This window comes from Mustela nivalis (assembly GCF_964662115.1).
Source record: "Mustela nivalis genome assembly, chromosome: 9".
Lineage (NCBI taxonomy): Eukaryota > Metazoa > Chordata > Mammalia > Carnivora > Mustelidae > Mustela > Mustela nivalis.
In genome coordinates this window covers 45922055-45939555 of record NC_139028.1, presented here as the reverse complement: position 1 = coordinate 45939555, position 17501 = coordinate 45922055, and the positions used below count along the sequence as shown (strand labels likewise).

The window sequence follows — 17501 nt, the reverse complement described above, 5'->3', positions numbered from 1 at the left end:
GCAATCACCGCTCTTCTACCCTTCGAGGAGTCGGAGGAGTCGGAGTGGGAACTGTTCTGCGGCAGACATCCGCTCTGCCTTGGAAGGGCAGCCTGCAAAGGAGGGCAGAGCGCAGATAAATGTCTCAGTCCTCAACAGACTCCTCTGCAAGGGGAAAAGTCCAGAGTCTTGGATGCAGGGGTAAAGTCCAGACTCCTTTTGGATGTCTTCTCTGTTTCTGCAGTGTGATACCCTCTCTCTTGAATCAGGGCACCCCCCTTCCATCACTGCGGGTATCCTAGCTACAACCTCTTTACCATCAGGATTTTGCTCTCTGGGTTCGCTTTAGTTGGTCTTGCTGCTATTCAGTGGTGTGGATTCTATTTTTGCTGAAATTGTATGATCCTTGGGGGCATTTTCACCGTCCCTGACAACACTCCTTCTTTCCCTTTCCTCCCCCTTTTAACTTTTTTATTTTTTTTAAAGATTTTATTTATTTATTTGACAGACAGAGATCACAAGCAGGCAGAGAGGCAGGCAGAGAGAGAGAGAGAAAGGGAAGCAGGCTCCCTGCTGAGCAGAGAGCCCAATGGGATGTGATGCAGGGCTTGATCCCAGGACCCTTGGGATCATGACCGGAGCCGAAAGCAGAGGCTTTGACCCACTGTGCCACCCAGGCACCCCTCTCCCCCTTTTAAATAGACTATTTTTTAGAGGAGTTTTAGGTTCGGAGCAAAATTGAGGGGAAAGTACAAAGAGTTCCCATATGTTGCCTATATATGCAGGGACTTCCCCCACTGTCAATATCGGCCTCCTCCCCAGAGTGGTACATTTGTTGCAATTGATGAACTTAAAGTGATTGATACATTGTCATCCCCCAAAGCCCATGGTTTAGATTAGGGTTCACTCTTGGTGTTATATGACTTTGAATAAATGTATAATGACACCAGTTCACCATACAGTATCATACAGAGTTGTTTCACTGCCCTAACTATCCTTTGTGTTCTGCCTGTTCATCTATCTCCCCTTATCTCCAGCAACCACTGATCTTTTTACTGTCTCCATAGTTTTGCCTTTTCCAGAGTGTTGTGTGGTTGGAATCCTATTGTATGTAGCCTTTTTCGGTTTATTTCTTTCCCTTAGGCATATGTAGTTAAGGTTCTTCTATATCTTTTTGTGGCTTTTTCGGAGCATTTCTTTTTAGGGAGGAATAATATTGCATTGTCTGAACAAGGAAGGTTGCCCAGGTTGCCCCTTCTTTGAAAACAGCCTGTGACATTTTCCTCCCATCCTGAGGTCTCTGCTCCTCCTCTTGCCTGCCTCTCTCTCACCAACTGGCTGGTCATTCCGCTCCCCTCACTGGGATTCGCCCCCTGACTCAGTTTCTCTTTTCTCTCACCACCACAGTACCTGTACCTGGGTTTCTCAGTTCCTTGACCTCCTCATTTCCAGTTAACGTTCCCTCGCCTTCCTCCTGCCACCCACTCCTGTCATCCCACTCAGAGCCCTCCCTTCGGCAGAAAGAAGCTGCACTCCTAAGAAATCTCCAAACAAGCGTCCAAGCAGTCACTCTCTCAATAGCACAGCCTACTTGTTCACATTCACCCACCACAAGTCTTTGATTTCAGCCCCTCTGAGCCCTTGATCCCATCTCTGTGTCATGGCCCATCAACCCGCTCTCTCATTTTCCCAGCATCCCTCATATACTGTAGCTCCCGGGATCCGTCTTCCCATCACGAATCGCACTTCCTCCTGCTATTTACTCCTCCCCAGCAAACCTGATCCTCCTGAAGATCCTCCCCCATCCTCCTCAGTGCCTGTCCTGAGCAGATCCAAGTTGCTGATTAAGAAGCACTCCATGAGGCTGACTGTCTTCCCTTAAAGCGACATCTAAAGCCGCTCAGGGGTACTCCCTCTCCTCACAAACCTGCTTCTGATCCTAGTCAGTGTACCTATTTTCTGAAACGACTTATCGACGTACAGTACCTTCTCCTGTCTTCAGACCTCCCACATTCTTTCCCCCAGTCCCGGCCAATGAAGTAGCCTCAAACTCCTTGAGATTAAAGCAGACACAAGGCAGCTCCCTCATGTGTTCATCCCAGTCTAGAAACACTTCGAACACCTGGCTTCTGCTTTTCTTCTACTGTAGGAACGAAGCCTCTCCCTGCTGTTCCTTCTCTGGGCTCGGGATGGGCTCACTGCTCAGGGCGGCTGTTGTCCAACTCTCACATTCTTCTCCGGAATCATCACTCCTTTCTACCGCACTCTTCCGTTGCTTTTGTTTCTTGGGAGCTGGGATAGGACACAAGTGGGACAGTATGATTTACATGAAATACAGAATCATATTTATATAAAACAACATGCAAATAACACCCCAGAAATTTATTTTGCGCTCTGTCCTGGTCCATCCTCACCCCCATGGTCAACCATTGTTCTCTAATTTTCTATCACCGTAGATTAATTTTTTCCCCACTTTTTGACTTCATATAAATGAATTGTATGGCATATACTCTTTTGGGTCTGGCTTCGTTTGTTCAATGAAGTATTTTTCATTGTGCGGCTCAGCAGTTTTTATTGTCAGGTGGTATTCCCTGTAGGAATATATCACAATTTGTTTACCTATTCCTGGATATTTGGGCTGTTTCCCCGATTGGGCTACTATCCATAAGATTGCCCTGGGCATCCACACGAGTCTTTTCCGTGGACATATGTTTCATTTCTGTCTCATTTCTGGTTGTAGGTTGGTTTATGTTTAACTCTTTAAGAAACTACCAACCAGCTCTTTCAAGTGGCTGGACCATTTTGCATACTCATGGAAGCAATGTATCCAGATGCTTCCCGGCCTCCTCTAATTTAAAATGGTCCATCATTTTGATTTTAGTGGTTCCAGTGATGTGAAAGGCACTGACAGCACTTGGCGTAAAATTCACCCTTGGAAGAGGTTAAGCTGTTGCTGCTATCAGAGAAAGTGCTCAAACGTTTTAAATAAAGGGCATCTAAGTTCCTTCTTTTCAGGAGTCATATTTCACTCTTTGTTCAAAAACTGTCCAAAACCATACTATAATAACCCCCTCAGCATTGACCATGTGTCTAGCTAAGTATTGTCATATTTAAATAGATGTTCATATAATAATAGATGTCTTGGCTTTATAAAGAGGACAGGGCAGAGTCATCATCAATGTCTCCCAGAATAAATAAGTGCTCAATATAGCAGGGGTTTGCTTTTCTCCTGCTGCTGCCTGGAATGTAACCCTCTACCCCACTTTGCCCTGGGATCTGTCCCCTTACCCTGGAGACTGTGCTCTCTTTGGAGCTAACCCCACCCACCCACCCACCGTGGGGGCCTCAAACTTGACCCTTGGGACAACAGGAGGGCGAGTCCCCACCACCAGCACCTTCTCCAATCCACAAATTTGGTTGCTTTTCCTGGATACAGCTTCTCTTGGGGGTGGAAGGGCTGAGGGAATCTGGGATCTGAGTGTGGAGGTGCGCTCAGGAATTGAGGCCTGAACCGGGCCAAGCAGTTCTGGGCTCTAGGACTCAGGTGCCCCTGAGCCGGCCCCCAAGGGAAGGAGAGGGAGGGACGCACTCCTTTTGGCAATGCCTGCACCCCAAGTCCTCCTCCCATTCCTACATTTTCTCTGCTCCGTGCCCATGCTTAATTGCTCCCTCTAGGCCCCTCCCTACGGGTCCGGGCCCACTTGGGGGTGGCAAGAACTCCCGGCGCCGCCGCGACATCGCGCTCCCTCCAGTGGGTGACAGCGCGTGGCGCGGTGGCTGGCGCGCGGCGCCAGACGGTCCACGATGCTGGAGAACGGCTCTCTCTCCAACTGCTGCGAGGCGGGCGAGCTGGCCCGGCGCCCGGGCTGGCGGGGGAGGGCAGCGCGCGGCCCTCCGGGACCGCCCGTCCTCCCTGGGTGGCGCCCACTTTGTCTGCGGTGCTCATCGTCACCACCGCGGGGGACGTCGTGGGCAACCTCCTGGTCATCCTCTCCGTGCTCAGGAACCGCAAGCTGCGGAACGCGGGTGAGGTCACGCCCGCGTCTAGGGCGGACCCTTCCCTGAAGTCCGGTCTCCATCCTCACCCCTTCATGGGTCCCCGGCGCCCCGTTCCCTTTTCTCTAACCTCGTCCCCAAGTTGAGCCCTGTGTTCAAAAGGTAGGGGAGCTGCTGCCTTTCCCCGACGTGCGGTTCTGGCGCCCACCTCTCGCCGCTGCCGGGAGCGCACTGGGCACATCTGTGCCGCGTGAACTGAGCAAAGCTTTTCTTGTGCACTTTTCGGCTGGGCGCCCGCTCTGTGGGAACCCACGTGGCTGGAAGCTTCTGTCATCCAGGGCGCCCCAGTTTGTAGGGGTCCAGAGGCTGCCTGTATCCGACCACAAGAATCTCCGGATTTTTAACACCTCTCTCCGTCCCCTGCAGTGGGTGGTGAGACAAGGAAGCCCAGGGGTGGGGTGGGGGTGGGGAAGTTTTGTGTCAGAAACTTCTCTCCAGGTCATCTGAAGGCCTATTTCCAACCCAGAGAGTGCAGTTGCAGAAATCTGCAGGCTCTGCTTTGGTGGAACCTACATTACTTTGGGATAACGTGTTCTTTTCTGCAGATAGGGAATTCGTGGGATTAAATGAAGATTAAAACAGCGATTCCGCAAAGTAGTGTTGCAATGGGGGAAAGTATGTTTTTCCTTCTGTTCACTCTCATTTCAGTTTTTCCTGGAGGGAAAATTTGGAGGGAGCTGATGTCGCCACATCGCCGGGAGTTCTTGCCATCCCCAAGTGTGCCCTGACCAGTAGAGAGGGACCTAGAGGGAGTAATTAGGCGTGGGCAGGGCGGAGAAAATGTAGGTTTGGGAGGATGACTTGGGGTGCAGGCATTCCTTAGGTCTGCAAGGGAATATAACCAGGGGGAACTCTGAACTCTGACCCTGAGAGGTCACTGGAACATGCTGACCATTTCATCAGGGAAAGCTCATGGCCTGGTTGTCAATTTGTAATTTCCTAATATGGGCGTTACTCCAATTTGAGTGAATTACAATGAAAAGACAACAGCAGAAAGCCAGGCATGTCCTTTAACCACGCTTTCCTAAGAAGGCAGACCATCCAGAAAGGCCAGTTGTAGTAAATGGGGGTATATATATATATATATATATTTTTTTTTTTTTTAAGATTTTATTTATTTATTTGACAGAGATCACAAGTAGGCAGAGAGACAGGCAGAGAGAGGAAGGGAAGCAGACTCCCCGCTGAGCAGAGAGACCAATACTGGCTCCATCCCTGAATCATGACCCCAGCTGAAGACAGAGGCTTTAACCCACTGAGCCGCCCAGGCGCCCCCAGGGTATATATATTTTGTGTTCTGGCTCCAGTATTTTTATCTACAGAACAAACAAAAAATAAAAATAGGAGCTTCTGTTTATAATATGGGAAACAACGCTGTTAAGTAGAAACAAGCTTTCTGACTCAGTGATGGTTAGAATCATCTGGAATACCTTTTTCAAGATATTGTCACGTCCTTTGACTAAAAGCTTATATATTAGGAAAGAGCAAGTCATGCTGGGGGAAGAGATGTATTTGATATTTTTTATTATATCGTCCCTTTTCAGCCGTCACAAACATGCATCTCCTGTACCAAAGCAGGAAGGAGGCAGGGCTGGGCCCTCCAGGTTCTGACTCTGACCCAGTTCTCTCCCTGACTAACTTGGTGGGGTGGGCTATTGGTCCGTGGTCAGTAATTTGAGCTGCCTGAGGTTGGAGGGGTGGCTGAGTAGGGGGAGTGTGGCTTCCTTTTACATGAAGCAGAGAGGCATCTTCTCCTCTTCCTCGTCCCAAGGAGGGCTGGCCTCTTCTGCTCTCCTTGCCGGGCTCACAGAAACCTTACTGATTGGGGGAGCATGGCTGGAGGTTGGTACTGGGCTTTCAGCTGGCGGCCCATTCCCTGTTCTCTCCCTCCTCTACTCTGTTAAGTAGGCTATAGCCCAGCACCAGAAGCAAATGCTAACATCATAGCTAAATGACATGAATTCCTGATACGCTGGTGTCCGCTCCAGCCTCGCAATTTAACCAGCTTTTATTTGAACACTGGCTTTATTGGTAACAGTCTTGAAAAATCTGCTATTGACTTCCGTTAACCCTTGGCACAGTGAGATTTTGGAAGGTGCTTAAAACCGACGGCACTTAGAATTTGCCCTCTTTCCTCTAGGAATCGAGTCTCTCTACTGAGAGTTTAGTGTGACTTTAAGAAACCCTCATCTCAGACTCTGGACTCCAGGCACTGAACTGAGGGTTACAGAAGGGAGGGAGGGTGGGGGGATGGGGTCACCAGATGATGGGTATTAAGGAGGGCACGTGTGGTGATGAGCGCTGGGTGTTATACGCAACTAATGAATCGTTGAACACTACATCAGCCACTAATGATGTACTATATGCTGGCTAATTGAACATAATAATAATAAAAAGAAAAAGAAACCCTCATCTCAGACCTTTCTATAATTAAGTCTGGTTCCTTAATTCACTGCTATTAAGAAGATAGGACCGTGGCGATGAAAACACTTATAGGTCCTATAACCAAGCCACACAGCCCATATTATGATCACAGACCTTTCTCAGCAGACATCCGTATCTTTCATGTGACTGCTGCAAGGGCAGCTCTTTTTATCATCCATCACAGCAGTGATCCTGAGAGCAGGTTGAGTGGTTAGCTGAATTGTCCTTTATTCCCAGGACCATGCTGCTGGACCCCCCCTGGCTGCATGTGTTGGGTTGACTTTTTCAGAGATGGCACTAGAGAGAGAGAGAAAGGGATGGAGGGAAGGGGGGAGACAGATTCAGAACATTGACTCAACTTGGAAGGTAAGACTATGTGTGCATTTCATACTTGAGTACGTGCTTCCTGGGGACCTGTCCTATTTAGGGCTGTCCTGACAGCATCTGAGGACATTCCTGTGCCTGCCATGGCCATGCTTGCCTTGGTCTAGACTTTGCCAATAATAATCTCTGTGTTTTCAGTTTTCATCTCTTCCTTTCTCTGCTTTTCTGGAACCTTCCCCCATCAAGTTCTTTCTCCCTCTTCTGTGTTTTCAGTGTTTGTCTCTTTCCCTTTAGCCCACACATGCACCCACACATGCAGGCATGTACACACAAGGGTCTTTGGTGTTAGGGAAAAAAAAAATCCTCCCTTGATTTTATGTTCTTTTTTTTTTTTTTTTAAGATTTTATTTATTTATTTGTCAAGCGATCACAAGCAGGCAGAGAGGCGGCGCGGGGGGTGGCGGGGAGTGGGTTCCCTGTTGAGCAGGGAGTCTGCTGCAGGGCTTGATCTCAGGACCCTGTGATCATGATCTGACCTGAAGGCAGAGTCTTAACCCACTGAGTCACCTAGGTGCCTCTACGTCCTTTTTTCCCTTTTTTAAAGATTTTCTTTATTTATTTGAGAGAGAAAGAGAGAGAGCATTAGCTAGGGAGCACTGGGCAGCAGGATGGAGGGGGAGATAGGGGAGAGAGAGAGGGAGTGAGGAGACGGAAGAGCAGACTCCCCGCTGAGCAGGGAGCTCGGTTTGGGACTCAATCCCAGGACCCTGAGATCACAACTGGAATGAGCAGAAAGGCAGCCGCTTAACTGACTGAGCCATCCGGGTGCCCTGATTTTATGCCTGTTTCTGAATTCATCACTACTCTCTCCTTCCCTTCACAGCCAGACATCAATTTCCATGCACTGGCTACCTCGTGGCTTCCCATTCCCTCTTCAGGGTTCTGGAGACTGGCCTCTGAAATGCCCGCCTGTGCAGTGTGCGACTCTCAAGCCTACGCACTCCTTGAAAACTTTCATTCCTTCGGCTTACCTCATGCTAGTTCTTTGGATCTCCTTCTTTTCCTCTCCCAGACACCTGATCTCTGGGTGTCATTCCTGGTTCCTTCATTCCCCAAGCTCCCATGATTTTTGTCTTCTAATATTTCTCAATATTCCCCTTTCCGGCCCTCTGTCCTCTCACTGCCTCATTTTACACGTTCATCATCTTTAAAAAAAAAAATTATTTGACACAGAGAAAAAGAGAGAGCACAAATAGGGGGGCAGCAGAGGGAGAGGGAGAAGCAGACTCCCCGCTGAGGAGGGGAGTCATGACCTGCGCCAAAGGCAGACACTTAACCACCTGAGCCGACCAGTCACGGCCCATGCTCACCATCTTTGGAACAAATTACATCTGTAGTGTCCAGACAGATTGGCAGGCTCCCTCCTCCGATGGCTGACCCCGCTGGCAGAGGCATGCCATCCCGTCAGTGGCTGCCCTGTCTGTACAGCATCAGACTCTGCCCACACAGCCCTTCTCCCTCTAACCCGTCTAACAAGACAGCCTTGCCTCCCTCCTCCCATCCTGCTTGTGAGCCACTGCTGCTCCCATGCCGCTAGACTCCTGTGCATCATCTTGGAGAGCTCCCTGCCTCTCTTCTGCCATCGAACTTCTTCAGACCCCTCTTCAGCTTCCCTCTGTGGTGGTTGATGTTGCTTATTAATACCAAGCAGGGTGTGGGGCTGGTCTCCCTCCTCTGGCTGCCACATGCCCTCCCCAGACAGCACCCACCTCGCCGCGCTGTTGTCCATGTCCCGCTCTCCCCAGGGCACTGCGAATCTGTTGAGAGCGGAGACTTGTACTCCCTTTCTGTCCACAGAGCTGAGTACACAGTAAGACAAAAACACCTGTCTGTTGAAATGAATTGAAAATGGACAAGACATCAGGAGAGCAGTGGGACAGAAGGAATAGATTTTGTGTCACAAGGTAGGGGGGACTCAGTGACAGCACTCAGCCTTGCTCATGCCACCGGTAGAGTTTTTGTGGAACTGAATGGCTTCCAGCACAAAAAGCCCATAGTCCACCTCACTGGCACCATCCGCTCAGAGGTGTGCCTGCTCCCGCTGCTCCTGTGTGGCTAGCGGTCTCCAACGCCGCCTGGCCTCCCCCAGGCTGTGCCTCCCTGTCTTTAGGGAGTTTGCCCCCTGCTGGTCTGTCCTGAGATTGCCCGCCATCAGGCTGCCCCTAAAATGTGAGCCTCCCGCCATTACCTTCACCATCCAGACAGTTGGCCCCCCCAGAAGAGAGCTGAGAGAAACATGTCCTTATGGAAGGTCAAGGTAATCTCCGATAACAGGGGGGAAAGCCCAAAGGGTATCAGGTATTCCTGGCCCATGGGCACAGTGCCTGATTTCCCAGGCTCTCTGGGAGGAGTGGTGAATGAGCGGACACGAATCCGTATCTAGGACAGTTGGGTGATATGTAAAGAGAAGGGATATGAACTTGACATTGGAATTGCCCAGGAAAACGTGGAGGATTTGGTCGCTGAACACACAGGCCCTCCTCTAGAGTCTACCCTGTGCTCCGGGCACCCACGGAAGCTCAGTCCACGACATCTTTTAACCAGACATAGGGACTGCACTGCAGGCTTCCTGATTGGCATTTTCAGCCTGAGAGCTGTTTTGCATCCCTAGTCAGGGGGGAGCTGAGCCCACCTTCCCCCCCCACTTGCTGACTGAGGGTGTAGATGATGAATGAGTCGATAGACTAGTTCTGGATAAAGGCCGTTGGAAGGCTTGGAGGAAATACTTAATAGACCCACAGTCCCTGCACTCCAGGCATTGTAGGGTAAGGTGGAACCCACTTCATCCCGGTTTTATGCTGCTTCTGAACACTCACGGAGATGCCACTTGGTGACGGGTGTCTTTTGACCCGCTAAGGCTGCAGGGGTTTGAAGTGCCTATTATCAGCTGAACACCAAACTGGACTTAAACTTGGACTCCCTCCCTGATGGGACTTGAGCTCTCCAACTTCGGGTTTCTGCTCTGAATACTTTCTTATCTCTTCACCAAGCAAAGACAAACACATGTTAAATCCCATAATTATGTCTTTAGCTGAACAATCAGGAAAGCTCATAATCCTCTTTAATTCCTCCCGTGTAGCTCTCAGTAGCCCAGGGGTATGAAAACTTTCGTGTTTGACTGCTTTATCCCCCCCACCCCACCTGCCGAAATTGCGGGTCTGTATTTAGCCCGAGACATCACAAAACTCTGGACATACCAATGCCTGGATTAGGTCTTATAATTTAAAATACTTCTTGCTGAAAGAGTAGAATTTAGCGCGTGGAGAATTGGAGTCCCCAGTGCTTAGGGAGTTCCCGCCGGTCACTGTCCTCCCCGCACTGTGACTTCTCCTATCTTATCTCCTAGGGATTGTAGTCCAATGTTTGGAGTCTCTTTCTTGTTCTTTTGACACCACTAATAATATAAAAGCCGCCATAATAAAAAATAGCTGCTATTACTGTGTGCTCACTACATGCCAGATAAAATCTCTCCCATTTAGAAGAAAAAGAAAAAAACCCTGTACAACCCCCCCACCAAAGGGATATCCTTTTGCAAGTATCACTCCGTTTCTTTCTTCTCTTAAAGCCAAAGCCGACTGGGAGAACAACCCACGGTACTAAAGTTTATTTTCCAACATTGGACAGAACCGTGCCCTTGTGAATAGTCAGAGGTGTCTGAGTCAGAGGTGTCTGACTTCCTAACTGCTGGGTTAAATGGGCTTGCTTTCCTGTTCTTTCTCACTTTGGTTGCCCTTGACATTTCTTTTTTCTGATTTTCTCCTGTTTCTCTTCTTTCTCACTCTTTCACTGTTATGGCCCTGGGCAAGTCACATAATCTGAGTGCCAGTTTCTAGAAATGGAAATCACGAAATCAACCCTAAAGGATTCTTTTGAGATACAATTGAGTCAATTTATGTAAAGGCACATTATAAACTTGAAGGTGCTATACCAATTGTGGTTTTGTTGTGAGTATTAAGTGTAATTGAAGTCATAAAATGCTATCGAAAGAGTTTCCAAATGAGCTCTGATGATGCTTATGGAAGGATGTTTTGTAATAGGCATCTCAGTTAAAAAAAAAAATGCTTATGCTCTTAAATATGTTCTCTTCCTTTAAGTTGTTGAAATACCCCCATCCCGCTTTTGTTTACGCGATGAGCTTACTTAGCCGGCCTCTTTGTTTTTAATTAAAGCACAGTTACATTTCAACTTGCCCCTTTTATGATTCATCCACACTCTCTAAGATTTTCAAAAATAATGTGATTTTAGTGGAAAACAATCTCTGCCCTCAAGGAACTTGGGAATCAAATTAAGAGCTTACTATAATATAAAAATGCCTTGTTTAAGTATTTGTAAGGAAATCAGGTTTTTAACAAATAATCTGCCTATTGACTTCCAATGCTTATCTCCAGAGAGTAGCTGATGAAAATATTTCGCATTCATTTCGAGACTACTAGTGTTTCCTATGTCCTTCCTTTCCCATACAGATCCCTTTTGAGGAAAACAGCCATTCTTGGAAGGAAGTAGGCCAGTGGCAAAGGTTTTTGTGATTTTCTTCAACTCCTTGGTGAATTTTCCTGCCTGGTCAGCCCCATCTCCAGGCCATCTTAGCTCTTCCTCACTGTTCCCTTATCCTGGGCTCCCTCTTGGCTTTCAGCCCACTGAAGGGCTGTGTGCCTGCTGTTTCTCTGTTTCTCAGCCCAACAGCCCTGTTGGCATCTCCCCAGCGGGGGCCATGTCTTTGACCCATCCCTGTGCTTGAATAGGTAAAGCATGGAAAAAAGCCTCAAGTCACAGGAAATTCAGCCCTGTTAAAAATGATAGCTTCTCTGTTGAATTCCCTATTTTAACCTTTGCACATCTTGTTTTTATTTTTTATTTTCTTCTCTGAGACCACCAGCTTTGTAAGGGGAGGAGGCATGCCTCTCTCGCTCGCCATGCTTCCCTTGGCCTTGGCAAAGGCAAAGCTCTTCCCTAGTAGATACTCAGAAATATCTGTTGAGGAAATGACTCCATGACTATCTATTTCTACACTGGCTTTTAGCTCAGTGACCAAGGACAATTTAAATTTAACAAACTCTTTGGGCCCGTTGGGTGGTCACAGGGAGAAGGGGTAAGGGATGGAGGTGGCTTGACCTTCTGGAACTCTCCTATCTGTTGAAGACTTGATCACTCAAGGCTTGCTGGCTTTTTTCCCCAGGGTTACCAGATCCTTCTTAAGAAATAGATTTCTTGGGGCAGCTGGGTGGCTCAAGCGTCTGTCTTGGGCTCAGGTCATGATCTCAGGGTCCTGGGATCAAGTCCTGCACTGAGCTCTCAGCTCAGCAGGGAGCCTGCTTCCCTCTCTCTCTCTGCCTGCCTCTCTGTCTACCTGTGGTCTCTCTCTCTCTCTGTCAAATAAATAAATTTAAAAATCTTAAAAAAGAAAAAAAAAGAAAAATAGATTTCTTGGAAAAAAGGGAAGAGGAAGCAGGAGTGGATTGTGGAGGGATGTGCTTTTCCTATGATCGTTAAAAGGGAATTCCATATTAGTGAACAAAGGCCTGCTGTTGAAGTCTGTCTCCACTCACACACCCTGTCTGGTGGAGGCAGATGGAAAGAAGTCACGCCAGGATGTGTGATATGAATATTCATTAGACGCCTGCGCAGAGCGGGCTGAGCGGTGCTGTGCGTATCCTGGTGGATTTCTCACCTGTCTGGGGAAGAGACGGAGAGACGACTAGGTCTCCCTTGACTACCATCCAGACAGGACCTGGCTTCTTACAGATGGGAGACAAAACAAGAATTTTATTTGCCTAATTTGGAAGGATGTCAAGAAATCTGGGAGACAGTACGACGTCTGGGCGGGTGAACCTACAGCAGGAGCTGGTTGATTTCAGCCTTTCAGGAACAGCCCGAGTAATAGGGGAGAGTAATTGAATCACTCTCTCTGTGGAGTTGAATGTGTTCTTCCCACTATTTACAAGCTGTTCGCCAGCCTCCGGGGCATTATTAGGGGATGAGCCACATTAACACGGCGGAGCTTGACTAGCTTTCGGGGGGAAACAGCTGGCTGAGCTGGCAGCCGCTCCCAGCAGCCCTTGACTTTCTCCGCACGTGCTTGCAAGTGCCAAAAGCTTGTTTGCGGCTCTACTGGGACCCCAGAGGGCCCTGCAGGGACCAATATCCCTGTGTCAGAAAGAAGCGATTTTCTTCCCAGAAGCAACCAAGTGCGTGTAAAGAAAAGGAAGGGGGGCCTCTAAAGAATAGGGGGGAACCAGCAAAGGAACAGTCATGGAGAAAGAAGTTTCAGGAGGTTGCCCAACTTCAAAGCTGCAAAACAGATTCCCTAGGTCATCCCACCCTCCAGCACCACCTCCCAATGCCAAAAAGACACTTAGGATTCTGGGAAGAGAGGAGGACAACTGATACAGCTGAGAACAAGAACTCTGAGAGGGGAAATGCCTCATCGTCTTGAGACCAGGTGAGGTCTGCCTAGGAGAGTCAGAGGCTGACATCCACCAGTGGAGAACGCAAACAAAACTGGGAATTAAATGGAAAAGGAGGAGACCTTCTCCGCCCCTGGAGTAGGTCCTCAGATGTGCATTTCTTGTCAGGCTGTACCAGGCAGAATTTACCCCAGTGAATAAATAGATCCCTAACAGAGTTGAAGGAGAAGGAAGCCGAGGCCAGACCGCTTTACACCCCATATCTCCATGAATGTCTGGAGAGACAGGAGAGCTCACCACCTTGTAAGCATTTTAATCATCCAAACGAAGGCTGCCTGGGGGTATTCCATATTCCCACACCCACATGGAGTGCATCCTGTGGAATTTTCTTGGAGGTGTGCTGAATGAATGTGGGTGGGAACAGGGGAAGCCTGGAAGCAGCCCTTTCTCTGCCTTGTGGGTTTATAACTGTAATAGTGGAGTTTCCCTCACCTGAAGGGTCTGACTTGGGGAAAGGGGAACCCCAGCCACGTGGTTCTGAGCCTCCCTTTCCCCCTACCCTCTTGAAGCCATACTGCAGACTGGCCTCTCTGATTGCTGCATCTTTTGGACCCTTTCCATCTGCCCAAAGCTTTTGCATCCCCAAGAAGGTTATATCAGCCTCTGCAGCACACAGAGCACATGCGTGGTCATGGTGGAATGAGCACCCTTAGCTCCTCGAGAATTCCCTCTTGCAATCGTTCCATCCTCTCTCTGTGTCTAGCCACTGTAGGGCTGGCAGCTCTCACTTCACCACATGGCAAGAGGCCAGAGGACTTGGAAGATGACACTAGTACCTGCTGCATGCCAGGAAAGGATATCAGCTCCTGGGCATGCAGTAGGTGCTAAAACCGTACACTTGGTGAATGGAACAAGTCACATCAAGGATGGAGCTTCTCGTGCTCTGAGCTCTGTTTTGGCCACCCTTCTGAACTCTTTGTGCCTTCTTCATGAGTCAGTGTTTGCTTTAGACTCCAAATGCTTGAGAAATAGAAATATTGGATTTCTCAATTTGGCTTTAGCCCCAGCTCTTCCCTAGGATCCTGGCCCAGAACATGCCTGAAGCATATCACTCAATGGATGTTGTGGTTTCCAGAGGCTCTCTCGATGACTCCTGAGGCTCTCTTGGGCTAGAGAATTCTGCATTCAGAGGAGGAAGGCAGTTCAGAGAGCTGGAGAAGGTGTGGGCAATGCAGGGAGGCCACTGGAAGCCACGAGACCCCACAGGATGGGACTCTCCGCCAACAAGGCCGCCTGACCGTGAGTGTAGGCCCCAGATGAGGCAGGCAGGGTAACGCCAGAACACATGGTTCCTACTCCCAGAACTTTCTTTGATCCCACCTGCAAGATGCAATTCACATTTTGAAAACTGAGGTAAAGACACTTAGAAAGTAGCCTGTTGACCAGTGCTGGAGAAGGAACAAAAGGAGACTCTACCAGAGACACTTGTGGGAAGGTGGGAGTGTGGGTGGGGACTGGTGCTAGTGAAGCCACTTTCTGGATATTCAGATGCTTCTCCCTTAGAACCCTTGCCGGAGCGTCAGTGATGCAGAGCTCCAGAGGATCTGTGCTTGTGGTGAAAACAGTCATCATCCGTGAGCACCCATGGTGCCCCCAGGACTTTGCCCCATCATTTGATCCTCACAACTATAGTATAAAGTAGGAATCACTATTCCCATTCTACAAATGAGGAAAATGAGGCTTGAGGTGTTGGGGCACTTGGGTAAGTTGCCTAAGCCGCACAATGTGTGAAGGAAACACAGTCTGAGCCTGAATTCCGTGTCCCTAAAAGCCACTAGGTCCCCAACCCCAATACTAACAGTGACATAGTTCATTTTAAGCGACTGGTTGAAGAGTAGAATGTTCTCCAGGCTAGGAGCTGTGGGGTCTCTTGCTGACTCTTGCTCCCTCTCTCCTGCTCCAGGCAATTTGTTCTTGGTGAGTCTGGCATCGGTTGACCTGGCGGCGGCCTTGTACCCGCACCCGCTAGTCCTCGCGGCCATCTTCCAAGATGGCTGGGCTCTGGGGGAGGTGCCCTGCAAGGCCAGTGCCTTCGTGATGGGCCTGAGTGCCATTGGCTCCGTCTTCAACAGCACTGCCATTGCCCTTAACCGCTACTGCCACATCTGCCACAGCGTGGCCTACCACCAGATCTGCCGGCCCTGGCACACGCCCCTCTACGTCTGCCTCATCTGGCTCCTCACTGTGGGGGCCTTGGTGCCCAACTTTTTCGTGGGGTCCCTGGCGTACGACCCGCGCATCTACTCCTGCACCTTCATTCAGACTGCCAGCGCCCGGTACACGATGGCGGTGATGATCGTTCACTTCCTCCTCCCCATCGCTGTCATGTCCTTCTGTTACCCGCGCATCTGGGTGCTGGTGCTCCAGGCCCGCAGGAGGGCCAAGCCGGACACCAAGCCGCGCCTGAAGCCCGGCGACGTCCGGGGCTTTCTGACCATGTTCGTGGTGTTTGTGGTCTTCGCCATCTGCCAGGCCCCGCTGAACAGCATCGGCCTCGCGGTGGCCATCGACCCGGAGGCAATAGCTCCCCGGGTCCCAGAGGGGCTCTTCGTGGCTAGCTACTTCCTGGCTTATTTCAACAGCTGCCTTAACGCCGTCGTCTATGGGCTCCTGAACCAGAACTTCCGCAGGGAATACAGGAGGATTGTCTCGGCCCTCTGGAACCCCCGGCGCTGTGTTCAGGATGCTTCCAAGGGCGGCCAAACTCCCCCTTTGGGGAAAGCCCAGCACCCAGTCCGGTTAGACACTCTCTAGCCTGGATCACCGGCTAGGCACCAGATTCGTGAAGCGGTAGGAGGAGATCTGCCCCAAGGGGGAGATCGGGCAGCATTTTGGACTACGCCGTCCTGTTGACGTGCCGGCATACAGCTTGTGAAACATCATCGTGTGGACAAGAAGCCTGTCAGCACCACAGGTTCAGGCTGGTCAAAGGAGGCCAATAGCTACGGGGGGGGGGGGGGGGGGGGGCGTGTCCCAGCACCGGCTTCCGCAGATGCTCTGTCAGTGGGCTGGGCGCTTGGTGCCTTCGTCAGCCAAGGAAGGGACAGAACGAGGACAGGTTTGGGGTCAAAGAAGCCAATGACTTCCTATGAGCTGCTCTCTCCTCCTACTTGGGCCTCTGTTTCTTCTTCTCTCTTCCCCAAAGGGCAGTAGGAACGGATGTCTTCCTGTTGGCAAGAATGAAAGCACGAGCTCTACAGTGCTGGGAGCTCTAGGTAGCTCTGAGAGGGTTGCAGGGGGCTGGCATGGCTCAGAGGGCACGTGTTATGTTCTCTCCCCCACGGACTCTCCCTACGCACACACACACAAGCACACACCCCCCACCTCCACAGCCACATATACACATATCTCCAACACACACACATACACACACACACACACACACACACAGTCCTCAGGCATCTGGAGCACGAAGTTGGCCTGGCTTCTCCACCATGTTGAAGTTGTGGGACTTGAGGCAGGCCCGTGACCTCTGTCTTCTGAGGCTGACTTACCTTGCCATGGAAATCTCGCCAGGGGCTGCCTCCCAGGGCCGTGGTGAGGATTCACTGGGATAATACAGCTGAAGAGCTGAGGACAGTGCCGGCCCCGGGGCTAGCCCTCAGTAATCACAAACTGTATTATTCTTCTCACTACACAAAACGAGAGATAATCTTGACGGAGAGAAGGGGTGATGCGCAAAGACAGGAAGTGGGGGGAAGCGAGTGAGGAAGGTTGTGTGTGTGTGGGGGGGAAGGGCACGTGTACCTATTTTGCAGGTGCCTCAGGTCTTCTTTCAGCACCGACAGATTGAGCTTCCTTCTTCAGCTCCACGAGCATGACTGACTAGTCTGTAACCAGGTCCAGCAGGAGAAACAAAAGGCATGTTGCCTGCCCTCTTGGAGATCACAGTCAGTTACTGAATGGTGTCAGCTGACAGTCTCTGGATGTTCGCTTTGGACCAGATCCTGTGGTCAATGCTTGATACACATTATCTCATGTAATCCTTGCAAAATTCTTTGAAAATGAATCTTTATCTACATTTGTAGCAAGAAACTAAAACTCAAAGAAGTTAAATGATTTCCCGAGTTCACAGAGCCCAAGTCTGTCTGACGGCAACACCCCATTTCTGCCCCTCACCCCCCACCTTAGAATGTGTGGAAGGAACAAAGTGGAGGACGGTAAGGACCCCAAGTACCTAGGGTGCCAGGAGGG

The 17501-nt window shown here is 49.9% G+C and overlaps 1 protein-coding gene across 1 annotated transcript; it reads left to right on the top strand.

The window, feature by feature from the left end:
- Positions 1-3783: 3783 nt before the first annotated feature.
- MTNR1B (melatonin receptor 1B) lies at positions 3784-16061 on the top strand (the record flags this gene model as incomplete). Its single annotated transcript, XM_082682355.1, is given in 3 exon segments — positions 3784-3847; positions 3850-4005; positions 15211-16061. Coding segments are annotated over 3 exon segments (1071 nt in total).
- Positions 16062-17501: the final 1440 nt, after the last annotated feature.